This window comes from Pimephales promelas, chromosome 24, assembly GCF_988280905.1.
Source record: "Pimephales promelas chromosome 24, fPimPro1.hap1.1, whole genome shotgun sequence".
Lineage (NCBI taxonomy): Eukaryota > Metazoa > Chordata > Actinopteri > Cypriniformes > Leuciscidae > Pimephales > Pimephales promelas.
Genome location: NC_142792.1, coordinates 18,122,778 through 18,138,918, shown reverse-complemented (window position 1 = coordinate 18,138,918; position 16,141 = coordinate 18,122,778). Strand labels below are relative to the sequence as shown.

At 38.0% G+C, this 16,141-nt stretch overlaps 1 protein-coding gene across 1 annotated transcript in view; it reads right to left on the bottom strand.

The window, feature by feature from the left end:
• The window catches only part of slc2a13a (solute carrier family 2 member 13a), a 71,805-nt gene that overhangs the window by 3,318 nt on the left and 52,346 nt on the right, over nt 1-16,141 (bottom strand). Inside the window, exons 5-9 of the mRNA XM_039668475.2 lie at nt 7,043-7,206; nt 5,966-6,086; nt 2,856-2,981; nt 2,398-2,516; nt 134-286 (exon numbers count right to left, since the gene is read on the bottom strand). Of these exons, the coding sequence (XP_039524409.2) occupies nt 134-286; nt 2,398-2,516; nt 2,856-2,981; nt 5,966-6,086; nt 7,043-7,206 (683 nt within the window). The remainder of the gene's footprint in view (nt 1-133; nt 287-2,397; nt 2,517-2,855; nt 2,982-5,965; nt 6,087-7,042; nt 7,207-16,141) is intronic.

Genomic DNA, 16,141 nt, shown 5'->3' with positions numbered 1-16,141 from the left:
GTCATGAACATAATTAGTTCTACAATGCCTTTATGCATAGTATACTCTTGATGTTGAGAGATCAAATACTGGGATGATGCTGACAAAAAGGTCAAGTTCATGACTGCTGTCACTGAACTGTTTAGAGCATTACCGTAGTAAGTCAGATACTGGGCCATATGGAGGAACGTTAGAGACACCAGCACGTTGAAGGTCCAGTTCACCCCAGCCGAACAAGCATTGCCCGTGCTTCTGGCCCAAAGAGGGTAGATTTCAGAATTAACTGTCCATGGCATCGGCCCCATTCCTGTCAAGAGGGAACACTTTTGAAAATGACCTTAATGCAATGTCACAAGGAACATATTACAGGTGTAAATCCCCCAAAGCAAATTATGTCTTTTCTGTGAATTCGAATGTGTGCAAAGGATTATGGGTGATTGAAGTACATGAAGGATACACTTGAGGCATCCTTCAAAATGAGCTGAATGAAGGATACAAAACAAAGGCTGCTCTCCAAGGATTCTTCAAATTGAGATGACCTTCAGTGGTGCTTGCAACGTGTTCTCATCCTAGGGCGTCATATAATAACACTTTTGAAATTCCGTCTAAATACAACGCACATGGCACCCTTTAGTGTCAATATAACACGCACAGAGCTTTGTTCGGTTATGGGTGGGTTTAGGTCTGGGGTAGGGTTAGGGTTAGACCACTAGGAGGCGCATTCTGGCCCAGATATATCTTCGTCTCATATTGACGCTAAAGGGTGTCATGTGTGTTGGATGCAGACGAAATGTCAAAAGCGTCAATATATGACGCCTTGGGATGAGAACGGGCTGGCAACCGAGATACGCAGCCTTTCTAGGGTGCAGTCTAATGTTTGAGAAGCATCAAGCAAGCACGCTTGAGCTTCCGTTGACCAAATTTTAGTGCTCTATGTACATTTGCTGATAAATGTATGTGAATTAAAGCCTACATTAAATATGTTCATCATATAAAGCGATCGTGTCTCTTTAGAAGACTTGGATTAAATTGCTCATTTCTTATGAATTTTTATTTTAACGTTCTGTTGTTCGCTTATTTGGACTTCCCACTCGTTGTATGCCTTATTATAAAAAATAAAAGTCGGAACCTCCGACATGTAGTGCGGTCGTGCTTCGATTGACCCGAGTTTGAATCGTGACTCGTGGTCCTTTCCCAACACTCTCTCTCCAAAGGGGAAAGGGGGTCCACCAAAAAGCATGCACAGAGAAGTCAAAATTATTTGATTTAATGACTCGTAAATGTAAGTACACACTGATGGCCTAAGACACGAAACGAGCGGTTTTTGTGAGAAAACAAACAGTATTTATATCGTTTTTACCTCGTGTAATCCAAGTGATCTGAATCAGTTGTTGTGCAATGTCCAACTGAACCGAACTGAATCAGTTCAATGTTACGCCGGAAGTGATGGCTTGCGTGTGACGTCACTCAATATTTACAAGGAGATTTCGGAAGTTTTACCTTTTTACTAAACATATTTAGATATACCGAAATCGTCTTCCATTGCGGTTTCCCGTATATATAAATATGTTTAGTGAAAGGTAAAACTTCCGAAATCTCTGTATAAACAAAGAGTGACGTAGGCGCGCAAGCGATCACTTCCGCCGCATGCGCAGACCAAAGCGCCCGTGCCGTCAGATCATTTTGTCATGGCTATGATTACAAGAGGTAAAAACGATATAAATACTGTTCGTTTTCTCACACAAACCGCTCGTTTCGTGTCTTAGGCCTTCAACGTGTACTTACATTTACAAGTCCAAATATCCATATCCAAAATTAATTTCAAAGTGAACTATCCCTTTAACTAGCCCAGTTTATTCAATATGGGCCAAGCAGAGAAGCGACCAAACACCTCCACGTTTTCCCTATTTAAAAACAGTCTAACTCGACCTAGGACGTTGACACAAAATAAAACGTTGCGCTTTTCTAAGCGTGTAAAATGGATAACTATATTATATGGCGGAATACCATAGCAAGTGCTTGGGAGCACTTCGACTTGGTGCAGTAATATCATCACTCGAGAAAACGAGTCCATAGATAAATATGCGCAGAGTCAAAGTGCTCCCAAGCACTTGCTTTGATATTCCGCCATATAATATAGTTATCCACTTTACATGCTTAGAAAAGCGCAACGTTTTATTTTGTGTCACCGTCCTAGGTTGAGTTACACTACTTGTGAAAACGTATAGGTGTTTGGTCGCTTCTCTGCTTGGCCCATATTGAATGAACTGGGCTAGTTAAGTGCGATCAAAGTGTCTCCCGCGCCAGATCGATTGACAACAGAGATATGCATCAACTCCTCTTAGTTAAGGGAATAACATAGTTTAGTATGAAAAAACGGTGGAGTATCCCTTTAAAAGACAGTTTTGATCATCTTACCTGGGGCAAAAAATGCGAGATATAGCACAAGTCCCAGGAGCACAACCCACGAATAAGAGGTTGGGCAAAAGTTATAAGCCCATATACCACTATCTGGCATATGTGTGGAGTTGGAGCACCTGTTAGATTTAAAACAGACACATAATGAACTATATAGGGCATATTAATTAATAGTTGAATTAATTACTAACCGGTTCAACCACATGTAACATGCCATAATGTGACAATGAACAATCTAAAACCTGTTAAAAAGACTAAATGTTACATAAAAACCACAAAGCCCCAAGTAGGGAAACTGGAAAGGCATGACAACCAATTTTATTACACATTTGACATTTGGCAAGTTTTATCAGGTAACTTAGTAATGTGCTTTAGAATGGATAAAATCACAACATGTTCCCAAATAGTCACAGAACAACACAAGTACACACAAATCCTCGGCTTTATTAGTGACTCACTTGCCCCACGCTGCTCTCTCGGTGGAGGTCGGATTGACGGGCACACAGGAGGCGGCGAACACAGCAGTGCTGTTTTCCTGATAACAGTAACCGCAGCTAGGGTCCAACATACAGGGCTCGCATGACCTGGAAAGGTAATTTGAGAGCAAGACAAATTACTTTAAAACCTAAAACCCAAGCCAAGCCTGTCAATGTGCGGTGTCAAAATACTGACCTTGAAATCTACTTATCTGAAGTCAGAACGCACCCCATTTACTTTCTTAAAACACATTGCCAGAATTTCTTATTATACATGACTCATCACTCAATATTGTTAACAACTGAAGGATTAAATCAAGTCGAAGCATTTTCCCCTTGTTTGGTAAGCCGTTTCACACTAAAAACCACGCCACAAGTCACTCACAACTTTCGTTTTATTCGGATTTTAAGCTGCATAAATGGCTCACTCAGAAATATTTCTTGATAAAAGATCACAACCACAAATCTCATTAACATAAGACCACCACATTTACATATCAACACTTATTAAGTAAATAGCTCCAGCTGTCTTGGTCAATGGAAATTGCATGGCAGTTACGGTGTGTCCATTAAATACTGTAATCCAATATGGAATATTTAAGTCTAAACACAAATTGGGTTTGCTGCTGATGATAGCGCAGTCATTTCGCATCCATTATCAGAAAATAAACATGCTTTGTTTTGACAATGTGTGTATGTTGAACTGGAGGATGGCGTAAGAGTAAATTAGGATGGAGAGCAGAGGCCACGCTCTCTCAGACGACTGTTATATGAGGTTACACACACTTCAGACTCTATTACTGTGACATTAAGGAACAGCGAGCAACCTAGACCTCCAAACACATGCAGTTATTACCGCAAAGTACACACACCAACGGAGCCAAACATACTGTAAAATTGATTTTCACTCAGGTTGAAAGCCGAAGAGCTGTTTGTTGACTAAAGCATGAGAAACCCATTATACATGGTATAATTTCACAATAAGCATGCTGATAGAGACATAAGTATACCAATTGATCGCCAATGGACTCGATATAAACTTTACAGAAGAAAACTATACAGGGAAAACGACATTACTTCGGGAATGTGAACAATAAAACGAGACAAAAATGTAGACTGGGACTTGATTTATAAATTGATGGTGGGTGAATGAAATAACATATTTTGTTTTAGTTTGGATCTATTAATTTATTCAAAAATACAACTTAAACATGTAATGAGATGAATATACCTCTTCTATGCTGTACTTTTCTTTTAGATTTTTTTTTTTTTAATGGAGAAAATACCTTTAAAAAAGGATGAAATTCTTGTAATGGTAACATTCAATAGTTTGGTTTATTATTCATATTATTGAATAATATATCATATTATTTCTTATAAAATAAATTATATATTCTTTTACTAACTGCTTTAGTGATATTTTTAAAAAAAACTTGGCAACCAAATTAAATTCATGTTGTGTGAAACCTTCGTAGGGAACAGGAAATGACTTCATTGTTGGGAAAGCGGACCCTCGATTAACACGTCAGATTTTAGAGCAATTTTATGCGGCATGACTCTCCAAAAACGTATATTACATATAATTTATGATAGTTAGAAAAAACGTATTTTGTATATGAGTAAATCTATTTTTATACAAATCTAATATATATATATATAAACAAATTAGGAGGTTCCCACGGGTCCTTTAAATCCTTGAAAGTTTGTGAATCAGGAAAAAAAATATTCAAGGCCCTGGAAAGTTTTTGAAAGTTCCTTGAAAGTGCTTGAATTTATTTTGTGATGGAAGTCCAAAAATCCATTTTATTTTATTCCGGTCCGCTAATGTGTTATTTTGCCAACACTTCATGGCCTGTGCACACTAGCTTTGCTTGATTATCATTAGTTAGGCACATTTACGCGGTACATTAAGTGTTTCCAGCTTGGGGTACTTTGTGTTGTACGTTGCCTTGACGTTCGTTCACGCATGGACGGAACTACTATGACAAAACAAATGTGTCCCTTAAATTTGAGGGTATTGGACCTGGAAAGTCCTTGAAAGGTCCTTGAATTTTAAGTTACCAAGGTGTGGGAACCCTGAAATATGCTCTTTCCCCACATGACATTTTAGAGTCAACTTTAAGGACTTCTTGTCCTTAAACTTCTTGTCAAGACTCTTATTTGTAAATGACTCCAGACGATGAAACGAGACTTTAATGAGTTTGCATTGGATTATAGAAGACTTCTTCCCTCTTGAAATTTGTTTGAGGAGACTGTTTTGAGGACTTGTTTATTGTGGGTCCCTGGATTGGAAGAGAATCTTGGTATGGACCGCCTAGTTGGGTAAAGCACTCCTTTACAACTTTTGGTTTGAGGTTTGATGAGGACCGTGAAGGTAATACTAAGAATTGGGCGATGAGTCTCAATTTCTGCCGCAAAGATGACATTGCCACTGCAATCTACTTGGGGTCAATGGTACCGAAAGATGGGGATGAGACAATGATGTGGAGACTGATGGTATTCATAAGGTCCCACAGTTCCACCGTTCCAATTGTACAGTGTTCCTATTATCTCTGAGCTGTCCTTGTGCAACTCATTTTCATGCGGAGGCTTGATATTGATTTATATTCACTTTATTCCAGTATGGATTCCCCAGATCACTATACAGCAGTGATTGCTAAACTAGGACTCACCTAGAACGGTATAATCCATCTCTGTTATCTCTCAATTCAAGTTGTACCCACCAACAAACGTGTTAATTGCCAAAAAGTAAATGTATGTCATCATGTAATCACTCTTCAAAGTTACAAGGAACAGAATTTTAGCTTTTAAGTGAATTGTCTTCGTAACTTCCTTAGTCAACCAACTTCTGGAGAAAAACCATGCTGATCATCGATTGGCTGACCAAGGAAGTCTTGTACATGTAGGAGCTTAACTCATGCATGCTCTGGGGAACTGTCTCTTCAGTCACTTTTGTTTCATGCTAAATGACAAGACAGCTGTCACTATATTGGAACCGATTATACTATATCCTATAGTGTGCTTATGAATTATTCATATTGCCTCAAGCTAGAAGCTCTATAAGATAACCATGGCCATTAAATCATACTCACAGATGTGTTGTGCAGCTGGAGTTGGGTGTCGTGGGGTCCGTCAGATGTAGTGTAACAGGAGGGGAATGTTGGGCTGACAGGAGGAAGCCAACAGACAGGACACAAAGACTCAAAACAGTACCTGTACACAAAGATTGAATCAAAAATATATTATCATATATAAATATGTTCAAAATAGAATTTTAAATTGAAAATGTTTTCATTTTGTACATTTTAATTACAATATATGTTGGCCAAACCAGTTGGTTAATATGTTTTCATATACAGCCTGATCGCACAGCAATTCGTATGTATTTTACGAGGTGGCTAATTCGTACAAATTCATACGACCTCACTTGTACGAATTCGTAAGATTTTTGCTAAATCGTACATGTTTTACGAGTTGCCCAATTCGAATGTATTCATATGAATGACCTTTCTCTGAACCCGTTCCTAAACCTACCCATCATTGGCGTTTAGACAATTCGTACAAATTTGTAGGAATTCGTACGAATTAGCCGCCTCGTACTCACTACTAATTCGTACAAATTGGTTGTGAGATAGCGTTGGTTGGCATACCATTATGTTTTCTTACTTTTTCATGAATTAAATTTTGCTAGAAGGACATTAAATAATAAATAATGAATACATTTTAAATACAAATACACAACCGTTCACAAGTTTAGGCTCAAAAAAAAAGTACGGCTTTTTTAAAAAGAAATCAATACTTTTATTTAGCAATTATGTATTAAACGGATTGAAAGTGACAAAACCACAAAACCTTTCTATTTTAAATAAATGCTGTTTTGGTGAACTTTCTAAAAAAAAATAATCCTAACTGTTTTCAACATTGTACAATTATTAGAAATGCACTCAGAAATGGAGTAATGGCTGGTTTTTAAATACATATATGCAGCCATGGTGAGCATAAGAGACTTCTTAAAAAAAAAAAAAACTCTTTGAACTGTAAAAAAACAACTTTTGAATTGTACCCCCCTCCCCTCTCTATATAAAAAGCACCAAAGTTAAATCCAAAATAAGTTTGGAATACACTGGAATAAACAGTATTCTGCTTCTTGAAGCATGTCAAAATCTTACCGAAGATGCTCCCCAACGTAAGTCTACGTCTGCCCACCCTTTCAACCAACCAAACGCCCAGCAGAGTAAACAGGAAATTTGTGAACGCCGTTACAGTGACTAGCCAGATGGCCAACTTGTCATCACGTACTCCTGACATCTGCAGAATGGTGGCACTGTAGTACCTACAGATAGAACGCAAAGGGAACATATGCACATCTGAATTTCTGAGTAGTCACATTGCATTGTGGGTATTATTCTTCAGAAATAGTAACAGTAATTTTGAACATAGCCAGACACTTCAGTTACTGCTTCCTCTCTGACTGAGCCAGCCAATCAGTGAACTTCACCCACGTAGCATCAACCAATGAGATCGTGGCCTTGTAATCAACTCATCCACCTCTTTGTGGGTGATGTCATCTTTTTCTTTTTTTGTCAAGCATACTTCAACTAATTGCCTCACATTACGATTTTGAGGACTTAGATATCTCTTTCAATGAGCAGGAGACAATTTTTTTTTTTTTTTACTTAAATCAACTGTCATGCATTAATGTGTTTTAAATTCTTCTTTACGATTAAAAACCTCAATATTTAGTCATTCTGTATAGTATTTAAGCACGTACTCAAAAACACAGACATGCACTCGCTTGTAACATCAGCACTTGAACGCTGGATAATGGATGTGAGGTTAAGCCAGAGAGCGACACTCATGTTTTTCTCGACACAAAGGATTGAAGCATGAAAACATTTATTAACCCGAAGTAAAATGCCATCTTCCTGTTCTCTTTCTCTCTCACACGCATTCACAAGGGATTTGCATTATTATATGCAGCCTTAGTGTTGAATGCCGAATTATACAATCAGCTTATCCAAAAAAATGAAGATTCTTTCACCTATTCAGTTTCACACTCATGTTATTCCAAACGTGTATGACTTTCTTTTCTCTATGAAACACTAAACAAGAACTTTTGCAGAATGATCACACAGCTCAATACAATTTATTTGAAAAATCCCTATGGGAAAAATAAATGGAAATATATACACTCACCTTAAGGATTATTAGGAACACCATACTAATACTGTGTTTGACCTCCTTTCGCCTTCAGAACTGCCTTAATTCTACGTGGCATTGATTCAACAAGGTGCTGAAAACATTCTTTAGAAATGTTGGCCCATATTGATTGGATAGCGTCTTGCAGGGCATGAAGCTCCCGTTCCACCACATCCCAAAGATGATCTATTGGGTTGAGATCTGGTGACTGTGGGGGGCATTTTAGTACAGTCAACTCATTGTCATGTTCAAGAAACCAATTTGAAATGATTCAAGCTTTGTGACATGGTGCATTATCCTGCTGGACGTAGCCATCAGAGGATGGGGACATGGTCAGAAACAATTCTCATGTAGGCCGTGGCATTTAAATGATGCCCAATTAGCACTAAAGAACCAAAAGTGTGCCAATAAAACATCCCCCACACCATTACACCAACACCACCAGCCTACACAGTGGTAACAAGGCATGATGGATCCATGTTCTCATTCTGTTTACGCCAAATTCTGACTCTACCATCTGAACGTCTCAACAGAAATCGAGACTCATCAGACCAGGCAACGTTTTTCCAGTCTTCAACTGTCCAATTTTGGTGAGCTCTTGCAAATTGTACCTTCTTTTTCCTATTTGTAGTGGAGATGAGTGGTACCCAGTGAGGTCTTCTGCTGTTTTAGCCCATCCGCCTCAAGATTGTGCGTGTTGTGGCTTCACAAATGCTTTGCTGCATACCTCGGTTGTAACGAGAGGTTATTTCAGTCAAAGTTGCTCTTCTATCAGCTTGAATCAGTCGGCCTATTCTCCTCTGACCTCTAGCATCAACAAGGCATTTTTTCGCCCACAGGACTGCCACATACTGGATGTTTTTTTTCCCTTTTCACACCATTCTTTGTAAACCCTAGAAATGGTTGTGAGTGAAAATCCCTTTCCCATTCTGACATTCAGTTTGGAGCTCAGGAGATTGTCTAAATGCCTTGAAGCAACTGCCATGTGATTGGTTGATTAGACAATTGCATTAATGAGAAATTGAACAGGTGTTCCTAATAATCTTTCAGGTGAGTGTATATACTTCGGTAACCAATGGTGGAAAATTACAAACTGAAAAAAAAAAAAAAACCATCTTGAAATATTGTCCCAGGGTTTATTTCAGAAATCCGGACACCATGTTATAAATTTCATGCAAAAATGTATACTAAGTGTATAACAGAATCAAATATATTGAATACAATATAATTTAAATGAAATCATATTGTTTTGCAGTACAAAACAACCTCAATGGAAATCTGAATATCCTGTGAAAAATTTAACAAGATACAGAGATTGTATGATGAAAAAAAAAGAGAGAGAAAAGAAACAATGCTTTCAGTCATACTCTGCTCCGAGAGTGCTGATAAGAAGAGCTGCTGTGAAAGCACACATTTGGGGGTATCTATTGTTTGGTCTACTGTGTCAGTTTAAAGAGTAGAAACAATGTTAAATTAGGCAGTTCCAGAACAGAGTCTGTGCTCAGATTCAGCAATGAGACTTAAACAAAATGTCAGATCACAGTAGTCGCAATGGTTTCCTGTTACTTTTTTTCTTTAAATCCAAAATTCTTTATTCGTTTTGATTTTAATGTAAAATATAACGAAATCTTGACATGTTTAGAAATATTTAACCTTATACTAATGCTTATTTCCTTCTTGCTTTATTGATCCCCACTTGGATACTGGTTAGTATTACATTTTAAATGTAATGCTTGTTAATTCTGTCTGACCAGAAAACACCTGTGGACGGACCTTCACCATCCACTAGATTGTGTGGAATTACATCGCTCTAATTATTTCCATTAATGCAGCTCTTCAAACCATGACGTCAAAGGGTCTCAGCTGTGAGACGTTGAGCATTTAACCATCCACTCATTAATAAAAAAGGTCATTTAAGACTTGGACTACCTTTGAGCTTTTAGACATATTTCACACACGCATCTTGTTTGCCTGCAGATTCAGGCCTCTCATAGGAGATTTATCATCTTCGCCTATTTCTCTGTTCACAGTATTCCCTAGTGTGTGTGTGTGTGTGTGTGTGTGTGTTTAAAGTGCTCTGTCTTTATCCTTAAAAGCTTCATGGCTCTATTCCATTGGGCTGATTAAAAATGTGAACCTTTGGTTGTCCTCAGCAAGGGTCTTTTTGAGGGAAAAACTCATTCCCTAATTGTCTATCTATTGGCCAAAAATAAGCTGGATAAATAGCCCTGGTACATCACTCTAGTACAAAGACAGAGAGATGAGGTATTGTTTGTGGTAATAGTAGTGTCAAAGGTCATAAAATGAGAAGAATGGCTCCTAAGTTACTGATGAGTGTTCACGCAGGGCCAGATAAGAGACGTCTTAATACCTAGACATCATGGCAAGGTTTTCTTTTTCTCTCCGTGTTTCAGAAATCAGCGCTTCTAGCAGTGGGCCAGCGACCCCTGTGGGTTTGTTCAAATGACCTATACTGCAGAACTACCGGTCTTCAAGCGCTAACACCATCTTAAGCCCTTAAATTATGTTCAAATTGAAAAATGCAAGAGATGGACTCTAAATAGCATATGCATACTGGGTAAAATGATTTTTCGAAGTTGTAAATAAAACAAAGATTACTACTTTTTATAAGAAAATACTATTGCAGCCTTTCAGCTTTTACTATTTCAGATACTATTTCGGCCTTTCAGCAAAACAACAACAACAAAAAAACATGTTTATTCAGTGTTCCTTGCTATTTCTTTTAAATTGTTGAATTTAGCAATTTCTGATTGAAAATCCTTCACCATTTATTTTTCATTTTTTTTTTCAAATAAATAAATAAATAAATAAAATATAAATTATATATATAATGTGTGAAAATATACTCCCATGGTTATACTGTAAATATTTATTTTTACATACATATTTATACTTTTTTTGAACGTGGAAATGTGCTGTTGGGTCTCTACAAGACAGAAAGACAAAACTCACAGATATAATTTTTAATTGTTTTATTTAAGGCTAAATTCCATATCCATACATTCTCAGAAACTAAACCAGACTTTTTAGTAGGGCTGGGTATTGAGACAAATTTCACAATTCGATTCGATTACGATTTGATTCGATTCAATATCGATTATTTTGGATGTCAGTTACAATAAATGGCCATTTTTCTCAAGGAAATCAAATCTCTTAACTAATGCTGTAGACTATGGGAGTCTAGTTGTAGCCAATAGGCTTCATTAGCCTAATATGAAGCTAATAATTAACTGTTTTGTAGCTATACAAACACTTAAATTACACTTTTTTCTTTATTTTTATAATAAGAAGATTATATGAAATATAAACATTTAAATGGTGGCTGTCATAAAAACTTGCCAGATTTATTCAAACTTGAATTAAATATTGAAGAACATTAAGATTATAATGCATATGTAATATGGTGTATTTAGCAAAATGCTCCTCTCTAGAGTTATTTTTTCTAGCTGACTAACGAGTTTATGTGGGTTTTCTGAGGTAAATATGACGATACATGACATTAATTACAAGCTGTTTAACTGCCGTGTTTCCACGGTTGAAACGCTGATTGAGCGAATCAATGTGACATGATAAGGATTTCGATAAGTTGTACTCTATCTTTTAACACACTTTCAGATGCTCATTCATGTTTATTTGGCGCTGTGACTGGTATTATTAACTCGGAAGAGAGATCAGCGCTTCTGCTTCTCTTGAGCGATCTCACGCCACAGCGCCAAAACGTTATTTATGTTTTTGAATTTCTAAAGAAAATGGACGTCATTTAAAAAATTGAGACTTTGTTTCATATCAATAGTAACAAAGGACAAAGGTTATTGCGATTTTTCGGATGCACGCAGCCGTGATACAATCATCCATTCATTCAAATGAAACAGGATGACTAATCGATTCTTGAGATTTAAGAATCGATATCGGTTCGTAAAAATGAGAATTGATTAATATCGAGAAATCGATATTTATTACCCAGCCCTACTTTTTAGTACTGCTGTCTCAGACTGACTACAGGAGCGAAATGAAATTAGCAGAAGTAGGAAGTCTGACGTAGTCAGGCTAAACGGTTTTATCAGAGGAAACTAAAAAAAGAAAAGGGGAAAGTGACAAATTAAAAGCCAGGACGAGGATTAACATTGGTCCAGCTTTCGCTTCGCTCGCTGGCGTGAGCGGAAGGGTTCCCGACCGATGCGGACGCTTGCCTGCACACAAATGCCGTTTCGACTCAGTAGTACCCACAAACACTACACAACACATGTCCCTGGTTTCTGTAAAAAATAAACCAACACACATAACGTTACAGTCAGCTCAGTCCGACAGTGTTTTCAGTGCAGTGAATGTGCCCGCTGTCCCGCGCCCACATTCACTCACAGACATGATGAGCCCCACAGGGCTCACCCTACTCGCTCTCTCTCAGCAGACTGCTATAAGGGAATCGAGGGCGTCAAGGCTGCCCGTCCCACCTCAAACACTGCAAGCACACACAATCTAAAGACACGGGAGGCTGACCGGTTGACTGTTTGTTGACTTTAATTTGCGACAGTGCTGTGGAGCTTATGGCCTCTAGGGACGCTAGACTTGAAAGTTACAGGTAGAGCGCCACAAGTGGCCAAAAGTTCCACAGTGTGGCTTTAATGTACTAGTTCTAAAAAAAAAAACATTAAGAACTATTAGTAAGTAACAGTAGATTTGATGAATTCTGTACATTTATTTTATATAATAAATTGAAAATACAAATTCAGATTGTTAAAAAATATCAAATCCCTAATTGAGTAATGTATAACTTTATTATTATTTTTCCAGTTCATTATTCTTGACAACATAAATAGAGAAAAACATACTACACTAGCTGGTCACAGTGAGGTGATCCATTCATGTGCATTGACTTACTGCTTCCTGGAAATGATTGATGGTTGAGAGGATGACAGGAGGCAGACAGATGTTTTGCCACTAGAGTTTTTTAAATATACACACAGGGTTGCCAGGTCTGCACAACAAAACCGGCCCAAATGCAAATGAAAACTAGCCCAATCACTGCCAAAGCTAGCCTATCCCAATTGCAAAGTGGGGGTGAGGGTGTCCAATACGAAAAACTAGAAAGTAGTCTAGAAAAACTTCCCATGGCAACAGTGTAAATGTAGCCCGAGACTTGGCAACACTGTGGACAAACCTAAAAGTCTCGAAATCCCTATTTAGCATTTCCGCAAATCTGAAAATATTCCTGAAACGCATAAAGCTGTCATGCAAACATTGATCTATCACAAAATATGTTGGATAATTTCCAGTAGTCAGTCCATCACGACCAGCTGAATTTCAAACACCTTAATGAATTTCGGATCCTTAATGGTGATGGTTAAAAGATTCTCAGTAAAGCTGAAAAATAGAAAAGCAAGACAGATTGACCTTTGGAGTTATGTAAGCGCTATAACGAAGTCATTGTGTTATCTATTCTACAGTACCGCTAACTTCCCTGCGAACGCCTCGGCGCATAAATGAACTTAAAGATAGGCATTAAGTCGGAAATGGCAAAAGCCATGGACTCATGCCAAGGTGTAAGATGGAGTCTGAAAATAGCAACTGTTTGAAGGGCTCTCAGACATAACCCTGCATGGCAAATTCACCCCTGACTACTCGACGTGAGTCAGGGAATCAACAGAGATGTCAGCTGGTGTGTGAGGGATGGGGGGAGGGTTCTGATGTGGATAGAGGAGGTAATTGCTGAGTGTTTGGATGAGATAAAGACCGGTGTGGTCAACGTCTAGACTGGATTTCATTTGAAAGGGCCATGTCTAAAAGAATCACAATGTGTTGATCTTTTGAGAAAAAAATCTTCAATACCTCTTTTTAAGGATCAAAATCTTCACTTCTTCTCTTTGAGGATCGGAAACTAAGCTGCAACATTGAATCTGATGTTAATCTTGATTAATTAACTCATTTTTACATTGATTCACTTATTGCATTGACATTATTAACCGACGTGGTTTAACGCCAAATTTGCGACAGTACGGTTTCGGGAAACAGTCGTGACTAGCTAATTGATTTCTTCAATGATGCATTGTAAAGGCTATTGTACTTAGGCTATGTTTACATGGAAACGATTCTGAAGAGAAAACGCAAAAGTGGCGTTGCGTCATCACTTTTTATTCTGCGTTTAGACGAGTGTTTTGTGTGGGAAATCCGCGTTCAAATGGTGACGCAAAAGTGTGTGAAGTTCAATGTAGTATGCACTTCAAGCGTCTAGGAGTGCATACTACAACAACACCAAGTCCACGCGCCTGCGTACAACGTTCACTGTCAAGCAGACTTTGCGTTTTTACCGTTTACACGGGAACGCGGCGGTGGAGCGTTTTTAAGATTTCCACTCTGGAGGGTGGTTTCACTTTTTTGCGTTTTTAAGCCTCAAAAACGCTGTCGCCGTGTAAACGAAAGGCACATCTGATAAAATATTTTTACGTTTTCACCCGCGAGCGTTCTCGTGTAAACAGGGCCTTACATTGTTGTAGAATACGCACCCCTGACCCAGTCCTGATTGGTGCAGCTCGGTTTGATTATTTTGTAAATCGCAAACTTATTACAATTTTCGTTATTACAAACTTACAAAAAGAAGCAGTCATTGAAGGAGGGGCGATAACAAACTGTACTGCAAACCTAACGTAAATGTTGTATGAACAGCAAACCTATAAGAAAATGTTGAAAAGATGTTGGCCATATATACGTCTTAAATATACAGTGAATTTAGCTCTAAGGTTCACAGAAAGGCTGAAAAAAAAGGCTATTTTGGCCCAATTTTCCCGAAATCCCATTTTGAAATATTACTGTTTGGGCACAAAATAAAACCACATTGGTGTTTATAATGGGATTAGTTTAATTAGCATTAGTATATAACTTAAAGGAATAGTTTAATCAATGTCAACGTGAATTTTATAAAGGTACTAGTTGTGTTAAACCAGAAATATAGAAGTGTACACAGATACCAGATAGCAGACACTCTCATATACACAATGTTCTCTCGTAAGAGACTCCCGCTGGCCGGCAGACCGCCTCATTCACTCTAGGCGAAGCTACACACACCACACACTGACATTTAAGTTATGAGGCTTTTTCAAAGGTCTTGCTGCTGCCACACTCCACCGAGAGAAAAGTGAGAGTTCAACAGCCATTTGTCTTCTTGTACACACTAAGGCCTTAGAGGCAGCGTTTTAATGACTGAAACCTCAACAACACCAACACTGGGTTGTGATTTCACAGAATGTCATGATGACTAGCCTATGTGTGTGTGTGTGTGTGTGTGAGATTAATTACGCAGTGGGTTCAATCACACATCACCAGAAAGATGTTGTCAGCCATGTTACTGAGCAACAACTGTTCTAAAACTGAACTGACACCATAAATATTCAGGCAAACCAAGCTGCTCCCATCACTTTTGTTGTCTGGGTGGTTCCCAAATTCCGTGGTCTACCCTAGTGTTAAAGACGAGACCAGCGCATTCAAATACTAGTCCTGAGTGAGTTGAGATCGAATCAAGACTGAATCCAGATAAGGGTGGAATACGAGTCAAGAAAATATGGTCTTTGACTTGAGTTTGTGACAGCGAGTACGAGTGTTAAAACACAAGTGTTATTCTTTTATAGACATTCGTTCATAAGGTTTCGTTTTGTCCCATCTGTGAGTAAATAAACAGTACAGGTATTTGTCAGGTGTATGATATGCTATTCATTTATCATTTAAACATCATATAATGTTTAACAGACAGTAGAGGAAGCAAACAGTAAACGATACACTCTAAAAATAATGGGTTATTTCAACCCAAATTTGGATATTGACAAACCCAGTAATTGGGTTAACATTTTAAATTACATTTTTAACCCAAAGTTTGGGTTTTTCCATATTTTACCCAAAATTGGGTTAAAACATCCCAGCATTTTTTAGAGTGTAAGAGATATAAAACACAAAATAATGGTAAAAACATTTCTAGAGGTTTTTGGCATGTTTGCATGTAGTTTTGGGAGGTTGCTTGATGATCGTTTCCAAACAGTCCATCACCGAATCTATGATATTGG